Source organism: Engraulis encrasicolus, chromosome 4 (genome assembly GCF_034702125.1).
Source record: "Engraulis encrasicolus isolate BLACKSEA-1 chromosome 4, IST_EnEncr_1.0, whole genome shotgun sequence".
Taxonomy (NCBI): domain Eukaryota; kingdom Metazoa; phylum Chordata; class Actinopteri; order Clupeiformes; family Engraulidae; genus Engraulis; species Engraulis encrasicolus.
In genome coordinates, this window is record NC_085860.1 from 19854322 (window position 1) to 19878829 (window position 24508).

At 43.7% G+C, this 24508-nt stretch overlaps 2 protein-coding genes across 2 annotated transcripts; one reads left to right on the forward strand and one right to left on the reverse strand.

Annotated features, from left to right (window-relative positions):
• Window positions 1-8010: 8010 nt before the first annotated feature.
• On the forward strand, window positions 8011-9852 carry LOC134447404 (uncharacterized). The gene is made up of 2 exons (XM_063196858.1): window positions 8011-8051; window positions 8507-9852. The coding sequence occupies exon 2, from the start codon at window positions 8704-8706 to the stop codon at window positions 9691-9693; it is 990 nt and encodes a 329-aa protein (XP_063052928.1). The 5' UTR covers window positions 8011-8051; window positions 8507-8703; the 3' UTR covers window positions 9694-9852.
• On the reverse strand, window positions 9851-12086 carry LOC134447394 (uncharacterized). The gene is made up of 4 exons (XM_063196843.1): window positions 11907-12086; window positions 10479-11396; window positions 10241-10357; window positions 9851-10142 (listed from the first exon to the last, which is right to left on the reverse strand). The coding sequence occupies exons 1-4, from the start codon at window positions 12051-12053 to the stop codon at window positions 9921-9923; spliced, it is 1404 nt and encodes a 467-aa protein (XP_063052913.1). The 5' UTR covers window positions 12054-12086; the 3' UTR covers window positions 9851-9920.
• Between the last annotated feature and the right edge of the window lie 12422 nt (window positions 12087-24508).

Here is a 24508-nt window from a genome sequence, read left to right on the forward strand (position 1 = left end):
CGCTACAGCATGCTCAAAATTCACAATTTAAGAGCGTTTTAATCCAAAACGTATTGGCGAAGCATGCTTGGCATAGTATGATGATTTCCTACAGGCTTCTTGATTACCAATACCATAGCGCGCGCGCGCGCGTGTGTGTGAGTGCTCACGCATGGGGGTACTTGTGTCTGACGTGTCGCGTCTGTGTTCTCACTTTTCCAGTTGCTTTTCACGTAGAAGTGATTTGCTTACAAACCAGACATACCCTCAAACGCAGTAGCCTTGTAATATCTACGTTTTGGGGTTGGGCCCGTTCATTTTTTTCTGGGCCCACCTGTTTTATTATTTCTGCCAACACCCGTGCACACACACACACACACACACACACACACACACACACACACACACACACACACACACCATCCACCACTTTCTGTAGTGTGTGCGTGTCCATCCTGTCCACATAAAATGTCCGCCCGCTCGTCGCCAGAGATGCGAGGTTAACGGCCAATTAAATGGCTGGGGAGGAAGATCAGAAGCTACTGCAGATGGGAGTGATGGGAACTGGCAAATAATGAAACCTGTGCTCAAAACCACACACACACACACACACACACACACGCACGCACGCACGCACGCACGCACACACGCACACAAACGTAGGGGTGATGTAAATCTTGCCCAACTGTTAAAATGTCTCTTTGTGTGTGTGTGTGTTTGTATGCGTGCGTGCGTGTGTGTGTGTGTGTGTTTATCTATTCAAAGCTAATAGCCAAACAGATCTCCTTTTATTCCTCCCGTTGCCCCAGGGAGGCACTGATGGCCAGCGTTTGATGTCCTACAGGGCTGTGTCTCCAGTCACATACAGATTGGAAATATGTGTGTGTGTGTGTGTGTGTGTGTGTGTGTGTGTGTGTGTGTGTGTGTGTGTGTGTGTGTGTGTGTGTGTGTGTGTGTGTGTGTGTGTGTGTTTGTGTGTGTGTGTGAGTGTGCGTGTGCCTGCATGTGGCTGTGAATGTCTCTGTGTATATGAATGTGCATGTGCTTGATTTCCTACGGGTCTTTGTCTCCGCGTACACCAAATTGGGCCATTGCTGTGTGCTATTGTGCAGTACCAAATGGCACAGTCCAGTCAGCGCTGAAAGCTCAGGCTAATAGCTACTGTTTAAATCCTGCTGTGATATGCATTTGCTGGCTTGAGTGTGTATGTGAGCGTGTGTGTGAGTGTATGTATGTGTTGTCTCCTCTGCTCTATTAGATACCATATACAGTGTACCCACCAACCCCATCTTTCTCAAAACTTTTATTCTTCTCTTCACATCTCTCCTGTCTTCTTCTCCTCCTTATATTTCTCTCTCAGTTGTCAGTAATAGACCTCCCTCCTTTCTCCTCTTCCTGTCCTCATCTAATCTAGATAGACAGGGAGGAGAAGCTTGAGAGTGCAGAGAGGGGAGGAGTGGAAAGGACCTGGGAGTAATGAAAGAGAAAGAGGGCTCTTTCATTACTCCCAGGTCCTTTCCACTCCTCCCCTCTCTGCACTCTCAAGCTTCTCCTCCCTGTCTATCCTCTCCTTTCTGTCTCTCCCCTCCTTTATCTCCCTCATTTCCCCCTTCCTCCACTCTCCACTCCTTCATTTCAATCCTCTCATTCCCTCTCCTCCTCTTCTCTCCTCTCCCTCCTTTGCCCTCTCCTCTCCTCTCTTCCCCACTACTCTCCTCTCCTCTCCTCTATATCCTCTCCTCTTCTCTCCCTCTCTCCTTTTCTCCTCTCCTCTCCTTAATATCTTCTCCTCTCCTCTCCTCTCCTCTATTTCACTCCTCTCCTCTCCTTTTCTCTTCTCTTCTCTTCTCCTTTATATCCTCTCCTCTCCTCCTCTCCTCTATTTCACTCCTCTCCTCATCTCTCCTCTCCCTCTCCTCTCCTCTCCTCTAGGCCCTGTGTAAGCCTCAGTATCTATCAGCATGACAGTGCGGAGAAGGGAGTCTGTTGCTCGACCCCCCTCACCTCATCACTAATTATAAGCCCTATTATGTTTCGCTGTCACTGGACGAGCTGCCACAGGCACCAACCTCCTGCCATGCACACACATGCACGCACGCACCACGCACGCACACACACACGAGTGGATGGCACTGGCCCCAACCTGCTGGTGAGGGGAGAAGGCGTGAGAGGCTATGAATTCACAGGAGAGGAGGAATGGAGAGAGAGAGAGAGAGAGAGAGAGAGAGAGAGAGAGAGAGAGAAGGAGAGGAGCCTCGTGGGGGAAAAGGCGTACGAGGCTACGATTTCAAGGCATTAAGAAAGGAGGGAATGCAGTGAGAGGAGGAATGGAGAGAGAGAGAGGGAGAGAGAGAGAGCAGACATCACTGGTTCCCCATCCTGTGATCCAGCAATACGTTTTTCCCTTTGTGTGTCCTTGGTTCAGCATGATTTGTTCCAATTAGCTTTGCATCTGATCAACTGTTGAAATACGTTTTTGTTCTTACTGGTATGATTCCTGCTGTGAATGTGAAATTAATTTCTTTTTCTATTATTATTACCCTAGTTGAAAAGCCTTACAGAAATACATACCAAGAGGGGAGCGAGCTACTGTAGTCAGTGCATGTTTCTTCCTGCTAGATTTCAGATGAGAGAGCCGACCAGCTGGACTTTCGCTCCTATTATCTCCACTAGCCTGCGAGCCCGTCTGGCAGGCAGCCATCCCGACTGACAGGAGCCGAGTAAGGCCTGGCGCTGTACTGTGTGCTTTGGGTCTGCTTCACATGGGAAAAATGGACGGATGAATAAATGAAACGATGGGAGTTTCTTTTACACCTTTGATGTGTGACACCACAAAGCAAGTGTGTACCCAGCATAGCAATACAAAGCTAATAATGTAATTTCATCTTTCTCCTTCCTTCCTCTCTATCTCTTCCTCTTCCTCTCTCTCTCTCTCTCTCTCTCTCTCTCTCTCTCTCTCTCTCACCTCCCTCTCTATCCCCCTCATCCACCTCTTTCTCCCTATATCTCTCTCTTGCTGACTGAATCTCTCTCTTCTCTCTCTCTCTCTCTCTCTCTCTCTCTCTCTCTCTCTCTCCTCCTAGCGTCATCTAAGGGATGTGTGCCTGTGCCACTGCCTCTGATGCCCATATTTTAAGGCCACACGGGGGACTTGAGGGGTTTGGGTTTGGAGCAGATTGAATGTCTGGCGTCAGTCTCAGCAGCCCGGCTCATTTGGAGCCATTCTGCAACTACCAACGTGATCTAATTACTTCCTGTTTATCGTGTCTCTGGGACTCTCTTGGCGACACACACACACACACACACACACAGAAGCGCACACACACACAGAGACGCACGAGCACAGACACACACACACACACACACACACACACACACACACACACACACACACACACACACACACACACACACACACACACACACACACACACACACACACAGACTAGCGGGCTTCATTAAATTCCATTAAGGGAAGGCATCCAGAACAACATGGTGAAGTTGATGACCCCAGAGCACCATGCAGACAGACGCCCCAATGGAGAGACTAGCACAGAGGAGAGAAGACCCATGGACCAGAGAGAATCAGGCAGCTCCCAGCAACAAAGCAGACAGACGCCCCAGCGAAGAGACTAGCACAGGTCAGAGAAGACCCATGGACCAGAGAGAATCACAAAACACTGAGGGTTTCATGACAGAGAGAAGTGCAGAGAAGAGTCATAGTTCACCGAATATCACCACAAACCCTTACAGACATTATAGACAGCAAAGCAGTGCCCCTGGAGAGCCATTGTGGTCTGTAGGCCAATAAACATGCACGACAAACGGCAAACAGTGTAGAGCCTTGGTCTCCAAACTAAGGCCCGCAGGCCAGACCCGGCCCGGGCATTAAAAACATCTGGCCCACCATGAGGTCAGAGCAAATGAAAACATAAATGTGTGTGATTTTCGATTACTAAAACTTCAGTGGGTCATATCTCTCCAAGACATTCACAGAGAGTTAGATCTTATGCTAAAACTCTCATAACAGACATTGACAAGAAAGGAAAACGGAAAAGCGAAAATCTGTTCTCTGTCCAGGCATCCAACTTGTTTCTCATTGGGTTGGGGCATTGGTTTGGCACATAGCCTCACTTGCACATGCGGCGCCCCCATTTACTGTCCATTTACCCTGAGGAGTGACCATACACCACCAGGCATACCAGAACACAGAGATGAGGCTTAAACAATGGGAAATTTATTCTCTCCTTTTTGATTTCTGGTTCATTTTAGTCTTTAAAAGTCTCACCCACAACCACCCTATCCAACCAGGCTCCATCCATGGGGTACAAGTGTCCATCTCAGTCTATCTGAGGCTGTGGTCTCCAGGAGGTGTGGCTCTGCAATGATGATGATAGCATGTAGATAGTAACTGGTCAACGTTCCAGGATTGTCATGACATCTCCACACACACTCAGCTATGATACTCGGAATTTCTAAAACACTTGCGAATACCACTACTACACACTCACACTGCACCACATTATTAGACTGCAAACAACCACAAGGGTCGACTCATAGCAAACGAGCACACTGTGAACAAATAGTAGCACATTAGCGAAATGGAAACATGGTGTGTAACCAAGTGTTAGTATTGAAACATGTTTTCATCACAGCCAGTGAGTTCGGAGAGAGAGAACACGCGAGAGAGAGACCGAGAGAGTGAGAGAGGGGCAGCCGCCTTTCTTGAAAGGAGGGGGCACGGACACTAGGCAGCGGACTGAAGTAATACTCATCTTAACGAGGGGCATGTTCCCACATCTCCTCGCTTTCAACATCGCAGACTACCAGCACTATGGTCGCAGACCTCATCCAGGCCCAAGGCCGTTCGCTACCTCCGTGTAGTCGCCGCTTGGTCCTGGGCATAATGCCAAAATAAAAACACCATCTTGCACAAGCAGATAGGCTATGTATAGTTCAGGGTTAAAGGTTGAGTCATTGACTTGAATCATTGGTACCTTGGAGGGGAAATTGGGAATGGATATCCAATTAATTCTCGCTGCAAAACATCCATATAGCACGTTCCTAGACAAGACCTTTGACTGTGCATTGGATGTAATTGACCCGGGTTGGTGAATTGCTTTTTCATTGTTTTGCATTCATTCTTGATTGCCTTCTTTGAAACAAGGTTTTGTGTAAACATGTACACTCCTCTTGTGAACCTCTCTCACAAAAAAACAAACCGCATTCCCCCTGAGGAGCATTTTGGGAGTACCCTGGTCAAAGCAAGCAAGCACTGTTTGAAAGGACCAGAGAGAAAGAGAGAGAGAGAGAGAGAGAGAGACCTCCAAGCAAGCGTGCACTGTTGGAAAGGACCAGAGAGAGAGAGAGAGCGAGAGAGAGAGAGAGAGAGAGAGAGAGAGAGAGAGAGAGAGAGGGGGAGAGAACAAACCCTCAAACACCACTACCCGTATGCAGCTTGATTTTGCACTGGCTGTGTAATGGCCAAGTCCAGCAAGTGCTAATGGCCCTCAGGAGAGCAGCCCTGCAATGCTCCTGTAGCCTACAAAACAAGTTACCGTGGACCTGCAGATAATTAAAGATGAAGTGGCCAGCACACAACACAGACCCTATGGGGGCCTCAATCGCATTGACCATGTGGGGGTCTCAGTTACATTGACTTGCTGGTAATAGTGATGCAGGTAGTGGTGGTGGTGTGTTGGTGTGTGTGCATGTGTGTGTGTGTGTGTGTGTGTGTGTGTGTGTGTGTGTGTGTGTGTGTGTGTGTATAGCATTTGTGTGTGATGGTGGTGTGGGCCTTTATTGCATGTCCAGGCCCCAGAGGCCTGCAAATATGGAACTGCAACTCCTGGGGTGGGATGTGTGTTGTTACGGTGACCAATGGAGCATTGTAGGCTGCAGCCCTGATGTGGCTGACAAAACCAGCTGACCTGTTTGTTTTGAGTATTTCTGTTGTTTATTCATACGTTTCTATGGAGTGTTCCACTTAAATAGGGACACACTGGTGAAGTATTTCCAGCCAGGCAAGTGTGAATATATTATGATGTAATAGCCTGGAACACAGGGTCATTCACTCCTAAAAGGTGGAAAATTGAACAGGGTTTGCATACACACGCCTTTTCACCGTTTCAGGCAGGATTTGCTAACCAGGTGGGTCACCTCTTAACCCATTAACATGACCTATTTCCAGACCTTTGAACTTTGAACCTTCCGAACAGTAATTGTGGTTGCATGTGTTCATAGATCTGCCTTGACATCAGAGGCGGTTCTTAATGTAAGCACTTGAAGCACGGCTTACAGATATAAAAGCGATAAACGCGACATCCAAATTTAAACCCTTCTTCCTGTTATCGTGATTCAGCTATCTGTCTGACCTGTCTGCTACCGGCGGTTCTGATAAAACTGGTTAAACAGCGACACCACAGTGGCTATGGAGAAACACTGTTTAACATGATGGTGAAACTCGGTACTGCAGAAAATGAAGCACAATTTCTAAATGACTTGGAGTCAATGGCAGCGAATCTGTTTTTTAATTGGCTTTCCGCCGATGCCCCGCCAGTTTTTGCTTAAAGTGGTAGTTCGCTATTTTAGACATTAAGCCCTGTTTGTGTGACTTCTGGGGTGAAGTAGAGATGTTCTCATCACAATTTTGACATTTGGTGCTGAACGGAGCATTTGGGTATTCAAGACTGCAGCCCCCCCACCTTTACATTGACTCCAATGAAGCACTCAAGCAATCGATCATAAAATGGCATTAAACTTTCGTTTGCAGAGACATGAAACTCACCGAGTGGTCAGAGGTGGGCAGCGATACGTTGGCTCGAAAATCACCGCGAAATACGCTTCCAGAGAAGATATATTCATTATTGTCCGTCTTCATTGATTGTATTGGTTTGACTAGTATTACTCCGCGCGACCGGAAATAGGGGTGCGTTTGTTTACGTTACTATCTATGGTTTGTATGCAAGCTGTAGTTTTTGTAGCCAGTCCCGCTCAAAGATAGCCGTTCTACCTCGCTCCTTGATGTCTACATAAACAACACACTATCGCTACCTACTGGCTGGATGTCTACTGCTATTCAACGGCGTCTGGGGAAAAATAGGTCCGCCAAATGCTAAACAACAGTTAGACGGCATATTTCGCTGCAATTTTTGGGTCAAGTTATCGCTGTCTACCACTGACCACACGGTGAGTTCCATGTCTCCTCAAACAAAAGTTTAATGCCATTTTATAATCGATTGCTTGAGTGCTCTATTGGAGTCAATGTAAAGGTGGGGGGGCTGCAGTCTTGGATACCCAAATGCTCCGTTCAGCACCAAATGTCAAAATTGTGATGAGAACATCTCTACTTCACCCCAGAAGTCAAACAATCAGGGCTTAATGTCTAAAATAGCGAACTACCACTTTAAGCATGATTATGCTTATACCAACAGCGCGCCGGAAAATATGATTGACAGATGGGTTGATGAATCATAACTCGAGCTGACACCTTACGTTAACATTGGATTCAGGAAGTAGAGCTCAGGCAGACGTGATGTTTACATTTTTGACTGAAGCCAGTTGCTTTTATGATAATATGACAACACATTTGAACTACAATCAAAGTTTTCAGGAAACGTCTGTGTTTTGGATGTGGACAAATCATGGAGTAGAACTTTGGGACATATCATGAAGAAACGAATTAATAATATGCAGATAACACAAACCACACACCATCAGTTAGTTGAACAGAATAGACCCCTTGCACCGCCCTTGACAACCGTCGTTAGAACGAACTCGGAGGACAACCCAAGTCGGAACGCAGCGAGCAGTGCGTTACTTTGTAACTGTAAACTTCGCCATGGTTAATTTCTGCGCTGTTTACGGTTGTTCAAACCGCTCTGGGCGTGATAAACGGAGCTACTACTGTTTGCCTGCAATCCCGGCTGCACGTTACACCCAGACGAGACGTGATTTGTACAAAAAACGCCGTGAAAAATGGTTAAGGAGGATACGTAGAGAAGATCTCTTGAGCGAGAATTGCACCAAAAACCTAAATATAATTCGAGTCTGCAGTGATCATTTTATATCAGGTACGCTAACTATCAGTAGGCATAGCTATGAGAATGACTGTTAATGTGTTGTAATTTAGGCATACATAACAAATAAATAAATGAAACCATCGTTAAATGGCTGATGTTTTAAAAGTGACAGCTGATCTGATACCAAATGCAAATTATAAACCAGCTTCGGCTGCTGCAAGCCTGTGTTGGTGCTGACAAATTCGTGACCATAAAAGGAAAGAACATGACAGTAGACCTGAACTTACCTATGTTCATATAATTTCCATGTTTTGCGGTTTATCACAATAACAAGACCTTCCAACGGTAGCCTAACAAGTAGGGATAGGCCTACTGACCGCGTCGATGTAAACACTGACATGTGTCTCGCCAACAATTAAACACACCACCACAAGGGGGAGACATTGATAGGTAATGTTTGGCATATTATCGTCTCCCATCCTATATTGCTTGTTTGTTTCTTTTAGGCAAGCCATCATCTCTGATTGAGGAAAACAACCCCGACTGGGCTCCTTCACAGAACTTAGGACACCAGTACAGTGAGGTTTCCCAAAACAGCAAGGGAAGACATGACAGGCTACAAGACAGGCAAAGAAAGCAATCCATCAGCCAATTAGAAGAGAGTGTGTCAGATAACACCACCGAAATCGGAGGAAATGTCTCCATGTGCAGCCAAACCGATTTGAGCATGAATCAATATGAAGAGCTGTTAATAGAAAATGAGAGCTTGCGAAAGGAATTGGGCAAATACAAATTAGATATAGATAGCTTCATAGACAATGACAAGAAAACACTGCACTTTACTGGCCTTCCCAACTGGCAGCTGCTGTTCTCCCTGTATGAGTATGTGAAAGAGGACCTTGGCAGAGCATCTTCAGTGTTGACCCCCTTTCAAAAATTACTTCTCACAATCATGCGCATGAAACTTAGTTCTACTGGAAGTGACTTGGCCTACAGATTTGGTGACATCAATGAATCAACTATATCAAGAAATTTTAATCATGTGTTAGATGTTTTATATAATTGCCTCAAACCCTTAATCAAATGGCCAGACAGAGAAGACCTGAAAAAAACAATGCCTATGGATTTCCGAAAGCATGCCCCTAACTGTGTTGCTATCATTGACTGTTTTGAATTTTTTTTAGAATGTCCCTCAAACCCACTTGCCAAGGCACAAACATACTCAAGCTACAAACACCACAACACTGTGAAGTACTTGATCGGCATTACTCCCCAGGGCACTGTCAGCTTCATCTCAGACGGGTGGGGTGGCCGAGTGTCTGACAAACACCTTACTGAAGAGAGTGGCTTTCTGGAGTACTTATTGCCAGGTGACCTGATACTGGCTGATAGAGGATTTGACATCCGTGAGTCCGTTGGACTGTACTGCGCAATGGTGAAATTGCCAGCGTTTACAAAGGGAAAAAAACAGCTCAGTGGGATTGAAGTAGAACAAACAAGAAGAATAGCCAATCTCAGAATACATGTGGAAAGAGTGATTGGGAACATCAGAAAGAAGTACAGCATGCTCAGCTCAACGATGCCAATTGATTTTGCCAGGGTTCGCAGTGCAGATCTGACAACAATTGACAAAATTGTCACAGTGTGCAGTGCCTTAATAAATATGTGCGACTCTGTTGTGCCCTTTGAGTGACTGCAAGAAAGGATTTTTTAAAATCTTAAGATATGTAGCTGTTCATACGAGAAGTTAACTCTACAAGAACTGAACTGATCAACAAACCCTTTTTCAGTTGTTTTGTAAAAAAAAATCTTAAACTCAAATAAAATAAATGCATTTTATTGTATTATATATACATGGATATTCCACAGGTGATTCTTGTTTGCTTTATTTATGTCTGGGGTTCTTTTGTACTGTTAGGCCTACATTTCAATGTCTGAACTCTTTCCTGGCTGTGGGCTTCTGGAATAAAATTTGGCAGCTAATTCTGGAAGAACAGCCAGTTCAAAAAAGGTCTTGACCTTTGGTAGGGTGTTGTCCCAAAACTGAACGTCAGGGTAGATCCTTTCCACGGTCATGGACTTGGTGGTCCACACCACAAAATCACAGTAATCATACTGTGAAGCCAGCAACTGAGCCTGGACCTAAATAAATATTTCAGTACTATGTTTAGTCAATAGATTTTTAAACATAAATGCAATCACAAATTTAAATGTGAATAATTGGGCTAGCCTAGGCCTACCTGATAGTAATACTGGTGAGCTCTCTTTAGAGTGTAGCCTTTCCCATGGCTTTCGAGACAGAATGTTTTGTCCTGCAAAGCTGTTTCAATGTAGTCATCCTTGTGAATGAAAGGGCACTGCAAAATAAAAGGCAATGTTTTTGACACCAAGGCCTATGTGTCATTACACATCTCCACTTAGATCATTCAATGGTAATTACAACACCAGCTTTTAATCAGTCCAATGACATTGAGTTACCTTGATTTCACAGACTCCCAAACCACAGCATGTGCATGATATCAGCCCATCTGGTGATGCACCAATGTATGCATTGGTTTTGCTAATAACTAGCCCACATTCCTCCAATTGAAAGTCTTTGTGTAACTGATTTGCCTGAGCAACATAATCCTGTCTTGCCCTGGCTTCCTTTCTGTTGCCCCAGTCAGTGGCCTCCGTTCTGAATCGTTTGGTCTCCGGATAGCATATCTCCATTACAAGACTGTGAGCTGGATTTTGTGCGTTGGTGTGGCAGACTGCCTTGTATTTGGACGCTGTTATTCTGCCCGTCCTCATCCGGTACCACAAGCGTGACTGAGACTGCCCCCTTGTCTCCCTTTCCACTGCATGCTGTTGTTCTGCAGTAATTGTACAGAATTTAGAGGATTTGGGGATGATGTTATTTAGAATTTCAGTAAGGTTGGAATCACTCAGTGTTTTATCATATAAGTCAATTAAGATGGGGGGTAGATCAGATTGAGCAGATCGTGGCATATAATCATCAGAAAATTTTGGGATGAGGGACAATGCAGCGGGTTTGGAAGGACATTTTTTTAAAGACTCTAAAAATGTGTTGAATTTGGCTGGGGATGGGGGAACCATGGAAGCTGTGTTGTCATTTGGTGTTTTGGACTTAAAGAAATCTATGTCCTTTATGCGTGCATAGGGTACTGATTTCATGGGAGTAGGCATGACCCAGTAGGCCTTCTTGTCTGTGACGGTAAGGGAGTCACGCCGCTTAGCACCAGCTTCAACAGCCCATAGAACAGAGGCAACATGAGAGCAGCTCTCGCCCAGCCCTGCCATGCAATTGCAATGTGCAGCCAAGATCTTGCCACTCTTCTCACAGATCACCCAAGGTGTCAATGGTGTCTCTCTCATTCTCTGGGAGTGATTGACCTGTTAATAATAATAAAAATAATAATAAAAAAAAACATTAGTATTAGGCCTAACCCTGCTTAGCCTAGGCCTACTACTCTTCATGATGAACATTAACCCTGCTTAACTTCATGATGAACATTGGTTCATGATTAGCCCAATTGTTATTAATATTAGACCTTTTACTATCATTATGATATTATAAATGAATAGGACTATTATTATTATGATATGTTAGAGGGGCGGGACGATATAAAGGCCTATGCTACAACGTCCTCTTTTATAGCCTACCGCCAATAACCTCTCGTTTACTTGAGAGGGCGTTCAGCTGTGTTTGCATTGTGCAAACAGGTCAGGCACTTCTCTCCCACAGTTCGTCATAGGTAGGCCTATTCAACATCACTAGTTGTAACAATTATGCTAAACTGTAGCCTATAACAGAAACAAGCTTGCGCTCCAGAACCACGAACAACATTGTAGCCTTTCGTCCTGCAGTAGGCTATCCTAAAGTGCAACAGTGTAACGTCTTACCTTCGCAATGAGCAGTCTGTTATCTCCGAAGTCTTTACATGCGATCTCCCTCACCCAGCCTTTTTCGAAATTTTGATAGCATTTCAAGCTCTTGTAATTCATCAGGCTTTCCTGAGTGTAGCTGCTCTCGTTGAAAAGTAAATACATCCCGACGTGGATGTAAGTGACATCAGGCCACAAATCCAAATCGTCCTTTAAATCACATAGTAACGTAGGCTATCTGGTCTACTGCTCGCTGCGTTCCGACTTGGGTTGTCCTCCGAGTTCGTTCTAACGACGGTTGTCAAGGGCGGTGCAAGGGGTCTATAGCTAAACGGCAGCACAATATGCCTTTCTTGATTATGATATCATATGGATTACAAACGGGAACGTGGCCAATGATTTTGAAAACGTGTGGATTAAGTGAAAGGTTGGGATTTCTGCAGTCAAGACAGCATTTTACGGTAAGGTTATATTTGTCCGCTGTAACATGTTTGGTTGTTGATGAAGCTTGCGGCTTAGGAACGGGTTGACTCGCTCACCCATGGATGGGTTCACAATTGTTCAAAAGGGCTGGTGTCTGTCTTTCCCGTAGCCTGTTTTCAAGTGAACGGCAGGCCTACGCAAGTTTTTGGCAGCTCTCGTGTACAGTGTCCCTTGGTCGCAACGGCATGCTCGTAGCTAGGGCTGCGTACCGAATTTCGGTCCGGTCCTGGCACCGACCGAAAAGCCACATAGTATCGAATATCAAAACAAAACAAAAAAAACGGTGCCTTATTTCGATACCTTTTGTGCGTTTCAACAGTCCCTGTGTCAATAGTAAATCTGTGAACCAATAGCCATGTAGTCAGGTGAAATTGTCATTTGTGATTGGCTTCGAAGGACCTGGGTGGGCGGGACGAGCACGAGACATTTCATTCATTCAAAAAGTACTAGCGTTTGTTTACTCGAACAGCTGACAGTTGGTGAGGATATGTTGTAGGCTAACTTAGTTGTAGTAGCTAGTTGCAGTTAGTTGTAGTTGCAGTTGTAGCTAGTTGCAGCCCTGATGGACTTGCTGAGATCTAACGTGTGGTTAAACTTTGCTCGTGTGACTGGACGCAAATAGAGCCAGATGCTCCATTTGTGACAAAGCTGTCCCTGCGAAAGACGGCAACACGACTTGGCGAAACATTAACGCACCAAATCAAGGCTAAGAGCCGAAAGCTGCGCTGAAATTTACAAGCCATGGACGAATGGACATTAAAAATATTATTGTTTGAAATGAATTTGTATTTGTTAGTAAGTGTTTCTTGAACTCTATAGAAGATTAGGCCTATATGCGCTGCTGCCCTGTTTGTCTCTTCAGGCAGTGCCTGGCGCGGGCGCGGCTCAATCAGCAGAGTCCTTTTCAGTTGACGTTGAGGCTGTGTTGTGCTGAGGTGTTAATTTTGAAACATGTTCAACAACCCTTTTGTCCAACGAAGACGTGTGTGTTTGTGCAGTCATGATAATAGTGGTAGAACTACCGTCGCGCCAATCTTCCTCTGATGCTGTCGTTTTAAACCTCATTGAGTGTGCACTCTCCTCTCCACTTGCGCACGGCTACTGTAGTTTTGATAAGAATCAATGTGTGGGCGATCGCTAAGGGGTTTAATAAAGTGCGGAGATTTGAAACTTGTTCCCGCGGAGGGCAACGCTAAAAGACCCACTCGACATCCCTTCCATGCGATGCGTTAAGACAGCGTTAAGATAGCGTCTCCCAGACATCCCAAGTTCCAAAAACTTATTACAGGGAGCTGCTTATCAACCCCGGACACCCCGACCAACACATTTACAAATTAGTGTTACATTGTTTGTCAATGCCCTTTCTGTCGTTCAGTCTGTATATAACTGCCTGCTTTTTTTTACCCAGGACATTTGCAGGGCGCCCTACGAGGTGCACGTAATCTATTTCAAGTAGGCTACCCCTCGCATGACGCACGAGTCATTATATTCCTCTTTCCCGCATTGGCAATTGAAAAAACGCGAACTTGCATAGTCTAAAATCAGGAATGCTTTATCTGACTCGCGGGCATCGGAGAGCCACTATCAAATATCAGGGAGACTTATTGGACTTTCATTGGGATGTCTGGTCTTCCCAATCTGCAGGTTATGTATGAGTCAAGCGGTCAGGTGAAGGAGAGCGTGTAGCTACGTGAATTCAAAAGCAAATAATACGCAGAAGCTTCTAGAGAGAGAGAGAGAGAGAGAGAGAGAGAGAGAGAGAGAGAGCAACCTGCACCTGGAAGTGTGTAGGCCTATGTGTCTAATGCTCTTTTGCTCTATGATGTTGAGATTACTAAATAATTTACATGGCTGATTTGGGTTTTGGTGGAAAATTAGTAACGTGAATATTTGCTGCAATAGGCTATCTAGTAATAATTTGTGAAATAACAAAAGCCCTAGCCTAGGTTTGCCTAGAGATTATGACAATAGTAGGCTACATAGCAATTGAAGTAGGCTACTCATTGATTGCTGAGCTAACTGTCATCCAACTGTACTCCTGCCTACTTACTCAACACCTAGGCTACTTAGAAATCATCTTCTATATTTCATTTGAACTGAAGATATATATTGAGTAATTTGTAATAACATTCTTTAAGATGACTGAAATGCACTCACCGTATGCACAATACTACTTGTGAAAATTTAGAATTTGGTGATCTTATGGGTTCTTCATAATGAGATTAACTTCAAAACAACAGGTATCGAAAAACGGTATCGAAAAGCACCGGTATCGAAACTAAAGTATCGAAATTGGCACCGTATCGAAAAAAACAAAACGATACCCAGCCCTACTCGTAGCCACTCTTGACTCAATTTCTATTAGAAATGGAATGATAACTGTAGTGATGTGTTTTTCTGTTCAATGCATTGATATGAATTGTTGCTGTAAGATGCAACGCGAACATTTGGATTGTATTTTCAAGTCGTGGAGTGAAGGATGCGAAATGCAACGTGGTAGAATGACTTAGTAGCTTAGGGAGCTGTCTGAAGAGGTCAAAATTCACAATTTAAGAGAGTTTTTATTTTAAAAATCTCATCTGGGGGAGACCCCACTAGTTTGGCTTGGTTACAGAATTTGTGCTTACCAACATCACACTCCCCAAAAACGCCACTGCTTGACATGGTCAATGTATTCCAAAAAAATATTGAATTTGCCTTACTACATGGCCAGAGAGAGGCCCTTTTATTAAGCGGGCTTGCAGAGCAAGTCCCACTTATAGTAATCCCTAAGTACAGTTTATGCTGGCTTTGTTGCTTCTCTTGTGGAGGGCTGTAAAAATAGAGAATGGATATCCTCCTAGGCCTTTATAGATAGAGACACCGTTCAAACACTAAAACGACCGGCTCGGCTTGGAGATCATTTGTTCTACGATTAGCCTGTCCGTGTCTCTTGTCGTTTTTCCGTTTTTAGCGATTTTGTGCAAATTTGGGTCCCCATAGAAAACAATGGTAGAACCTTCAGGAGAGACTGTTCCGTCACTCTACAGATCAGTGTAGGAGGCTTTTTCGTTCATAAAACATTAACACTTTCACCTAGAGGTTTAGTTGACGCGTTGTTAGCGAGCTCTATGAGATGACTCCAAATGGTGAAAGTATCATGTTCCAACTCCCATTACTTTTTAAATTGCAGGTGTGTAAAAAAAAAGTGCTGGGCTGGCCCAATGGCTTTTCCTATTGATTCTTGAAGTCCCTTTCTGAAGAAGTCAGCATATCTTCCACAAGAGGTCCATTTGTGACTGAACCGTTTAACCTATAAACTTCATTCAAGGACTGTTAGAAAGATCACACGTATGACTCCAATCTGTGCAAAGGACATGGCCAATTCTTTTTCTTTTTTTAACAACAGCGATCTAAAATCTAGAAACTGTTTTGATGTTGCCCTCTGCCTTAGAGCACAATACTAACTACCATACAGTCAATCAGAACAGGTGCTGCCAATACAGGGTCCCATCTCAACTGTCACTTTCTCTCAACATTCTATTCTTAACGAGCAGCTGCACTGCCATTCTAGAAGTCTATTGTTCAGCTCTTCAATGCAATGTCATATTGGCTACGTGTACATGATGTTTTTAAGTCCGATTTAATAAATGTGATTTAAATAGATCGGATTAAGAGTTATTTTGCGATGTGTATACATGGCACTTTCACTTAAATGCGATTAAACGTCTGGGGGAAATAAAGCATTGCGATTGGACTGAGGACGCACGTGCTGAGCGAGCCAAATAAGGCACGGGGGCGTGGTCCAATGCCACCGAGATGCAGGTCATCTTCCCCACGAAAATCGTTGCCTCAGGCGGACTGAAATCACAACATTTCCCCCTTTCTCCCTGGATCATTTACAATGCTACATTAGCTACCCTGTTAGCATAGAAAAACGAGTGGTCAAATGGTAATGTGGAGTAACTTTGTTGTGCTTCATTACTTCGTGGGGCACTTTTACATCAATATATGGAAGCCACAACATTTATAGTCGCTTAGGGACTTTAAATTAAGCAAAACTTTCATGTGAAAATCAACAGGAAGTGCCGCCATTTTTTTCTCACTGGCAAAGAGCACGGTCTCTTGGCGCCATCATGTGGTCAACGAGCATGCGTGGAACGACTGGATTTATTGTAATTCCGAATAAAAGGTTACATGACAGAGGAACGTGTTTAATTGGATTTAAAAGAGGATTAAACCACCCACTTTAATCGGACTTAAGTTTAAATCGGAATAAACTTAAATCCTGTTCGGTAAGTGTTTACGGTCCGTGTATCATCCGATCATTCAATTATTCCATTCAATCTGGCAAACGGAAAACGAAATAACGACTCCATATTTTGTTTTCCCGTTTTTCCATATGGCCAAAAAATGGGGAGTTAAGTTGGTTTTCCTTTTCCCAACTCAAAACAGAACAAGTAATAAACGAGAAAACCAAAACGAAATAACAACTCTATTTTACGATTATTGGTCCCATTTCCCGCGGTGCTTTTCTGTTGCTCGCCCAAGTAAGACACGATAGTGCACAAGTGGTTGCCAAACGCGCTGCTTTACGCATTTCTCCGAGGCCTAGGCTACGACGTAATCAGCCTGCTGACGCTCCTAGGCTACTCCACAGAACATATTTCTGTCCTGCTGGTAATGGTAGCCCCTTGTGTCGGTGCCTATGGGTGGTAAAGATAGCCTAACTCCTTTACGCACTGTAGCCTACTGTTCGGTCCAGTAGGCCTATGTCTCTACCCCATAACCTCATTAATATTTGTGACTGTCCAATGGGCTAAGGCTCCTTCCACTAGTTCATTGTATTATTACAGGTGGAATGAAGTTTTGACCATTGGTTCGTGAGTCGGAAGAAATTTTTCTTCAACTGCTTGGTACCGTCTACTGACAGCCTATTCCTGGGAACTGCTACCAGCGAGGTCTCCTCCACAGTTGAGGCGTATCTGGTAGCAGCAGTTCCCAGGAATAGGCTATCAGCAGTACTTACTGTATCATTGATCAGCAGACGGTACCAAGCAGTGGAAGAAACGTTTGTTCCGACTCACGCACCAACGGTCAAAACTTAATTCCACCTGTAGTATTAATTTGCTACGTGTACATGATGTTTTTGAATCGGATCTAATAGATCAGATTTAAGTAGATCGGATTAAGAGTTATTTTGCGACGTGTATACATGGCAATTTCACTTAAATGCGATTAAACGTCTGGGGAAAATAAAGCATTGCGATTGGACTGAGGACGCACGTGCTGAGTGAGCCAAATAAGGCGTGGGGGCGTGGTCGCCAAACCTCCGGGGAACTACTGGGACACAAGCTTATCTTCAGCCCGAAAATGAATTCCCTCAGTGGACTCAAGGCTGGTAAAATCCCCTTTGGGTCTGGTTCTTTCAAATGCTAGTTAGCACCCTCCTAGCTTAGAAAAACGAACTGGTGAAAGGGTGATGTGGAGTAACTTTGTTGTGCTTAATTACTTCGTGGGGCACTTTTACATCAATATATGGAAGCCACAACATTTATAGTCGCTTAAGGACTTTAAATTAAGCAAAACTTTCATGTGAAAATCAACAGGAAGTGCCGCCATCTTTTTCTCACTGACAAAGAGCACGGGCTCTTGGCGCCATCGTGTGGTCAACGAGCATGCGTGGAACGACCGGATTTATTGTAATTCTGATTAAAAGGTTACATGACAGAGGAACGTGTTTAATCGGATTTAAAAGAGGAATAAACCACCCACTTTAATCGGACTTAAGTTTAAATCGGAATAAACTTAAATCCTGTTTGGTAAGTGTTTACATGATGTTTTTAAAGTGGAATTAAGTTTTAATGAGATTTAAAGTGAGTTAAATCGGATTTAAATGCCTCATGTAAACGTACCAATTGTCTTGCTGGAATACACATGATAGCCAGCTGCTTGGCTCAATGGTAAAGGTGCTGGATTGGCGATATGGAGGTTGTGAGTTCAAATCCCACTTGGACCCATGTTGATTTTCAAAATGATATCATATGCAGTGCTCCTTAGCCATTTTAAAATACCATGTATGTCATTTAGTATATCCCAAAAACGCGGAGCTACAACACTTTCAAGATGGCTGAATCCAAGATGGCTGAATTGTTTGGCCCATAACTTCTGACTGGGTGGATGGATTTTTCCAACATTTCGTTTAGCTTTGTTTTCTCAATAATAGTTTGTTTTTAATGTAGGTATAGAGATATCAAAAATAAAACTGCTCATCTCTGCCCCAAAAGGCAAGCCCGCTTCCAGCATTTTCTGTGAGAATGCAATCTAGTTGCTGTTGTTGTTGCTTTACAACTTCGATACAATAACAATCTTTTGATAAATTGTTGATTATTGCATAAATTACTCTTAGGAAAATGGTAGGCAATCCTGAATGGGGCCTTTAAGGTCAATTGAGTCGCTTCACTTTGTGTGCTTTGCTTGGAGTCACTTCATGTGGTTTATTTTTAAGTGATTCATGAATAGTACAAACAAACAAGGCAATTGGATAAAACAAACAAACTCAATTGAATTGCGGTTCAAATGTTTTTATTTGTTCATTATAATATACTTCCCTTTCCCTTCTCTTGTCTTTTTAAACTTCCCAAGTAAAGAACAAATGATTGAGATTGGACAGATCAACGTCTATCATCCAGTTGCCTCCTCCGTCCTACATCCTCATGCCTCCTTTCCTGACGCTTCTCTCACTTATGTCATTGAATGTTGAGTCACAAGGCCAGAGGATGGAGGAAGCAAGTGGAGGACAGATATTGATATCCAGTCTCTGAGTGTCCCGTTCAGAGAGGGAAGAGCAGGAAGCCGCTGAAGGTGCTGTGATTATTGTGATCATCACAGAGCCTGTAGCCTGCTGGCACCACCAGGTTCACTAAATCTCCCTCCTCTAGCTGCAGAGTCAGACCACTGGACAGATAGGTGGCTTCTCCATCAGTGTCCGACTCAACCAGCAGCATGAGCTGTTGTCCATTCATATGCATCTTTATATACATTTTGCGCGAGTAAAGGTTATCCACAACAGTGAACCTGAAGTAGTAGACACCCCTTATTGGAGCTGTGAAGAAGCCTGTTGTGTTGCTGTAGGCCTCTCCTACATTGGTGAAGACCTTACTGAAGACCAAGTTCAGATTCGTGTTTCCGGCCTCTATGTATCCTGAGTCAGTCAGACCTGCTGAGAATGCCACCTTGGGTGCTGCTTTGATCTCTCTGCTCAGATTCTCCAAATCAGTCTCAGCAGCTGCCAGTCTGGTCTTCAGAATAGCCAGCTCCTGTTCATGCTTTGCACTGTCCGTCTCCAGGCTATCGACATTGGTCTCAGTGGCTGCCAGTCTGGTCTTCAGATCAGCTGACTGGGCTGCAGTTTCCTTCCTCAGATTCACCACTTCTGCTTCACTGGCAGCCAGTCTGGTCTTCACTTCTGTCAGCTCAGCTTCTTGTACATCATTTTCCTTCTTCAGGTTGTCCACCTCCCGCTCCAGGGCCCCCACCTTGGTCTCACTGGCCACCAGTCTTTCTTTCACTGCAACATGTTCTGCATCCAGTACCTTTACCTCATCTTGGGTGTATCTTAATGTCACACTCAGCTCCACCACCATGTCCCTGAGTTCCTTCAGCTCAGCAGAGACGTCCAGCTGGGTACAGACTTCAGCAACTGCAGTAGCAGCCCCAGTGCTCTGGGTCTCTCCATGGGCATCACTCTGGCTGATGCGAGCCTGAGCTCCACACACCCAGAGAAGCAGCACTAGCAGTGAGATGGCAGCCCTCATCTTCAGAGTCACTGTGAAAAAAAATAAAGTGTTCTGAGTTCCTAATACCACTGAAAGAGATGCCAATGGTGTAAGCTACTGATGAGAAATGACAATGAATTTAATAAAAGAGCATTACACTTAGCATGCCATGCCATGCATACTGTAGTAATAATAGCCTAACTATCATGCTTCACCTAGCAAAACTCTACTCTTCAAAGTTCAATTATATATTCTGAGTTTTTGGAGGAAGGTAAAACAATACAGAAAAAAAACAATATGAAAGGAAACACAAGCGCACACGTCCACGCACACACACATGCGCGTGTACATACACACAGACACACACAGACAGACAGAGACACACCAAAACAGAATAGATGACTATTGAAAGTTGTGCATCACAAGTATCAATAAACATACACAAAAGAAAGAGGTGAACAGAAGGCCGATACTTTAGGCTTGACTTGACCACAGTCACTTGTGTAACAAAGAAAAAACATGCACATCCGTCTCAAAAAAGTTTTGGGTGCAGGACTAGCAAAGTCACATGAAGTCCACATGCCAAGTTTCCGTTTCTCTTATTTTAATGTGACGTTTCGAGCAGCATGACCTTCATCAGACCACAGTCACTATCATCCTCGGGTGGTCTAGGATGTGCTGCCAGATCCACGACTTTTTTCACTTTTGTTAATATCAATGCACAATATTATGCATTATTGTTGAATGTGTTTTTGAAAACTTGATTTGACAACTGTGTTTCATTTTGGTGGTGGGAGAACCTGTTTTTTTATGTCTAATTTGTGTGCAGTTTTGGGGAAAAATATACACACAGCAAGTGGGGAAAAAATGTAACACTAATATTACACTGTAAACCCAGACATCAAATGTACTTACCAAGACTAATTAAAATGCACTAAAAAATAGAAGTTTGATGGCATTTCTGAAGAATACTGAGTATTGACAACTTATTTGAGGAAATAGTTGTTCAGATGAATATGTTTTAGTTGAATGGATTAAATTCATAAGTTTTGGTTATGACCCCGCCTCTTTTTCTTCAGGCTGCACCAACTGGCCTCTACCCAGATGTGGGCAGTTGAATGTATTCCTGCAGTGTGTTTCATGTTAACAGATCGTTTCAAATTTCAACTGACAATATGGCCACGCTGCAGCATCCAATTTTAAATCAGAATATTGCCACCTAGTAAAATTAGGCTATCTTGTGAAGTGCCATTGCACAATTGAAAGTCAAATGCTGCATGACATAATTGACATTGCCTACCATCAACCAGGAACAATGGTAGTGCCCAATCAACCTGTCAATTAGTACCTGCCCTCACTTGAGTACATAGGACTGTTACAAGTTCATTGAATTACTACCTGCAGCTGCCACATGCCTGATTACTCTGGTCACATGGTTAACTTTCACCTCTATAAAAACTCAGACTGTCACAATGCTTGAGTTGCTTGCCTAAATGACTGGTTCGCTGGCTCTCTGTCCGGCTTGTTGGTTAGTGAGCTAACTGACCGACCAACTGACTGTTTGTTGGCCAGCTGGTTGGCTGGCTAACTGACTCTTTTGGTTGACTGTATGGCTGGTTTGTTAGCTGGCTAGCCATACAACTGACTTGTTTGTTGGTTAGTTGGCTGACTAACTGAGTGTTAGTTGGTTAGCCGGCTCTTTGGCTGGCTAGCTGACAACTGACTCTTTTGGTTGGCTGGTGGACTGGTTTGTTGGCTGGCTAGGTATTTAGTTGGTAGTGAGTATTGTGGTAGCAGGTATCCTTTTTGGTGTGTTGCTTACTTGACATTTCAGGATTGTCTAATTATGCTCAACTAGAGTATTCTATGCACACTTGTTAATATACTATCATCCAGGATATTTAAATAATTAAATGGTAATAATATTGCACATACTGCAGAAACTTGAAACTTTCTCAGTGGTTATGGATAGATTGGTCTACTAATATAAGAGAGCAGTGTGATGCACTGGTTCCATGCCACAGTTGTCTCAGTCATGGTGAGGAATGGGAGGTGCCACAATAACATGGTAGCTACCTCTTTTGTGGTGATGAATGGAGGGTTAGGTTAAATAAAATAATTCATTACAGTTAATCTTACGAATGATGGTAAGTTTAATCGACTGGGAATTTAGTACATTAAACTGGGAATTTTGCATACAATAACTATAGATAACAGTTACTACTGTGGAAGATGGTAGGTTTAATCAATTTGGACTTAAGTACATTTAACTTAAACTTTTACATATAATGAGTATATACAACAGTTGAGGTCACAAAAGATTGTAAGTTTAATCATTCATAATTACTTAGTTTTTCTAGGGCAACCACTTTTCTGGGTTTTTGTAGGTAAACTCAACTTATAAGGTTTTACAGTGTACCTTTCAGAACACCCTCTGTCAAGTGTCAGTAGTAGTGGCTGTAGCGGTAATGCTAATAGTAGAAGTAGGTGCAGCGTAGTGTCTATGACTGAATCTGTGAACTACCTCTTTTTATAGCTTTGTCATTATGCAAGGTCTTTTGGGGTGATATTAAGTCCAGGGACGCTGATTAGATATGCCGTGTTTTATATGCTTTTTCCAGGACGTGTCTGTGTATTCACTCAGCTATCAGTACTGTGGGAAATCACAAACCTGTTACCCATCAGGGGGTGGGGGATGTGGGGGGGTATGGCTTCATGTTATCCCTCTCTTCTCTCTCTCTCTCTCTCTCTCTCTCTCTCTCTGGTAAGAGCAGGTGTGTGTGTGTGTGTGTGTGTGTGTGTGTGTGTGTGTGTGTGTGTGTGTGTGTGTGTGTGTGTGTGTGTGTGTGTGTGTGTGTGTGTGTGTGTGTGTGTGTGTATGTGCAGAGGCAGTCCTAGTGGCAGGCCGACCAAGCAATAGCCCATTTTTCTGCATGAAGAGCTGCAAAAACAATAATGGGTCATATTTGAATTTTGTTGTTTTTGAAGACACAGAACAGGGATGAAGCAGATTCTAAGTGAGTCAAAGGAAACGTTTCCTTTAAAACATAACCTGCACCCCTATATTGTAGCCTACATTTCAAAACACAAAACTCTTGAGCTTTATGCCGATGTAATTGTGTTACACATGTTTCTGGTACAATGTAATTTATTGTAGGCCTACATATAGTACATTATTCAACGATGGTATGTGACAGTGTTTAAATAAACATTGAATCTACATCTTTGCCATTGCAGTGGGAACAGATTGCGTCAGTCATGGAAGACAAATTGTGGAGTCTGGAAGACAGCAGATGGCATGCAGAGTGCCGTCCCTGGAAACAAATAAACAACAACAGAGCCCAATAAACAAGTAAAGAAAAACAATCCCCCAGTAAACAAATAAATAAAAACAAAGCCAATAAATAAAGCAAACTGAGTGACTGCTGTGGATTCATTCTGTCTAATGCAGTACAGTCAATTGGTCTGAGCCTCCTCCCACTTGACTGGAGAGAAGAGTGGCTGTATATGAATCACTCACAGAGAACTTAACCAAGCACAATGCACGGTGGTGTGCGTGCATATGTATATTGCCATTTATACTTATAGTACATGAATCAGTAATGGTACATAAATTGCATCTATGTATTTCTCTGCCATTGCAGATGCCATGCAGAGTGGCGTCCCTGGAAAGAAATAAACAAGAACAAAGCCCAATAAACCACTAAAGAAAAACAAACCCCAGTGAACAAATAAATAAAAACAAGGCCAATAAATAAAGCCAGTGTTTAGGTTTTGTTCTGTCTAATGCAGTTCAGTCAATTGCTCTGGGTCTCCCTTGGCTGAGGAAGAAGAGGGAATGCATATGAATCACACACACAGAAAAAAGAACTCACTTAATCACAAATACACTCAGTCACGTACTGTGCACACATGCAGACACACACACACACACACACACACATGCAAAAACATACATGCATGCACGCACGTATGCACGCGTGTGCACTCACACACACACAGACACACACACACACACACACACACACACAGACACACACACAGGTATTCAAAGGGGGCGGCACCCACAAAGGGACGGGGACGGCACCATTGCGGAACTCCGCCCCAATAACATTGCGAAAATCCCCAATTACCTATATTAACATATTACTTATACGCTATATTGCAATAACAACATGGTATTATTATTTTGATCAGCAATTACAGGCATCTTTTTCACTGATTTCACAATGTTTTTTCATGGGGGGCGGGGCTGTTGCCTGGGGCAGCCAGTCCCTGTAGGATCGCCACTGCGGGTATTTCAACAGACATAGCTGGTGTAACACATTCCTGCTGACATTCACCTTCAGCAACTCAGAGGAAAAAGGGACTCTGCCAAGG

What these genes read in the sequence shown, in the direction of transcription:
- LOC134447404 (XM_063196858.1), top strand. Translation starts at nt 8,704, where the DNA reads ATGTGCAGCCAAACCGATTTGAGCATGAATCAATATGAAGAGCTGTTA.
- LOC134447394 (XM_063196843.1), bottom strand. Translation starts at nt 12,053, where the DNA reads ATGTATTTACTTTTCAACGAGAGCAGCTACACTCAGGAAAGCCTGATG. An exon ending in ACAGACTGCTCATTGCGAAG is followed by an intron (nt 11,397 to 11,906) that starts GTAAGACGTTAC and finishes TATTATTAACAG; the next exon opens with GTCAATCACTCCCAGAGAAT. An exon ending in CTCACCAGTATTACTATCAG is followed by an intron (nt 10,143 to 10,240) that starts GTAGGCCTAGGC and finishes ATATTTATTTAG; the next exon opens with GTCCAGGCTCAGTTGCTGGC.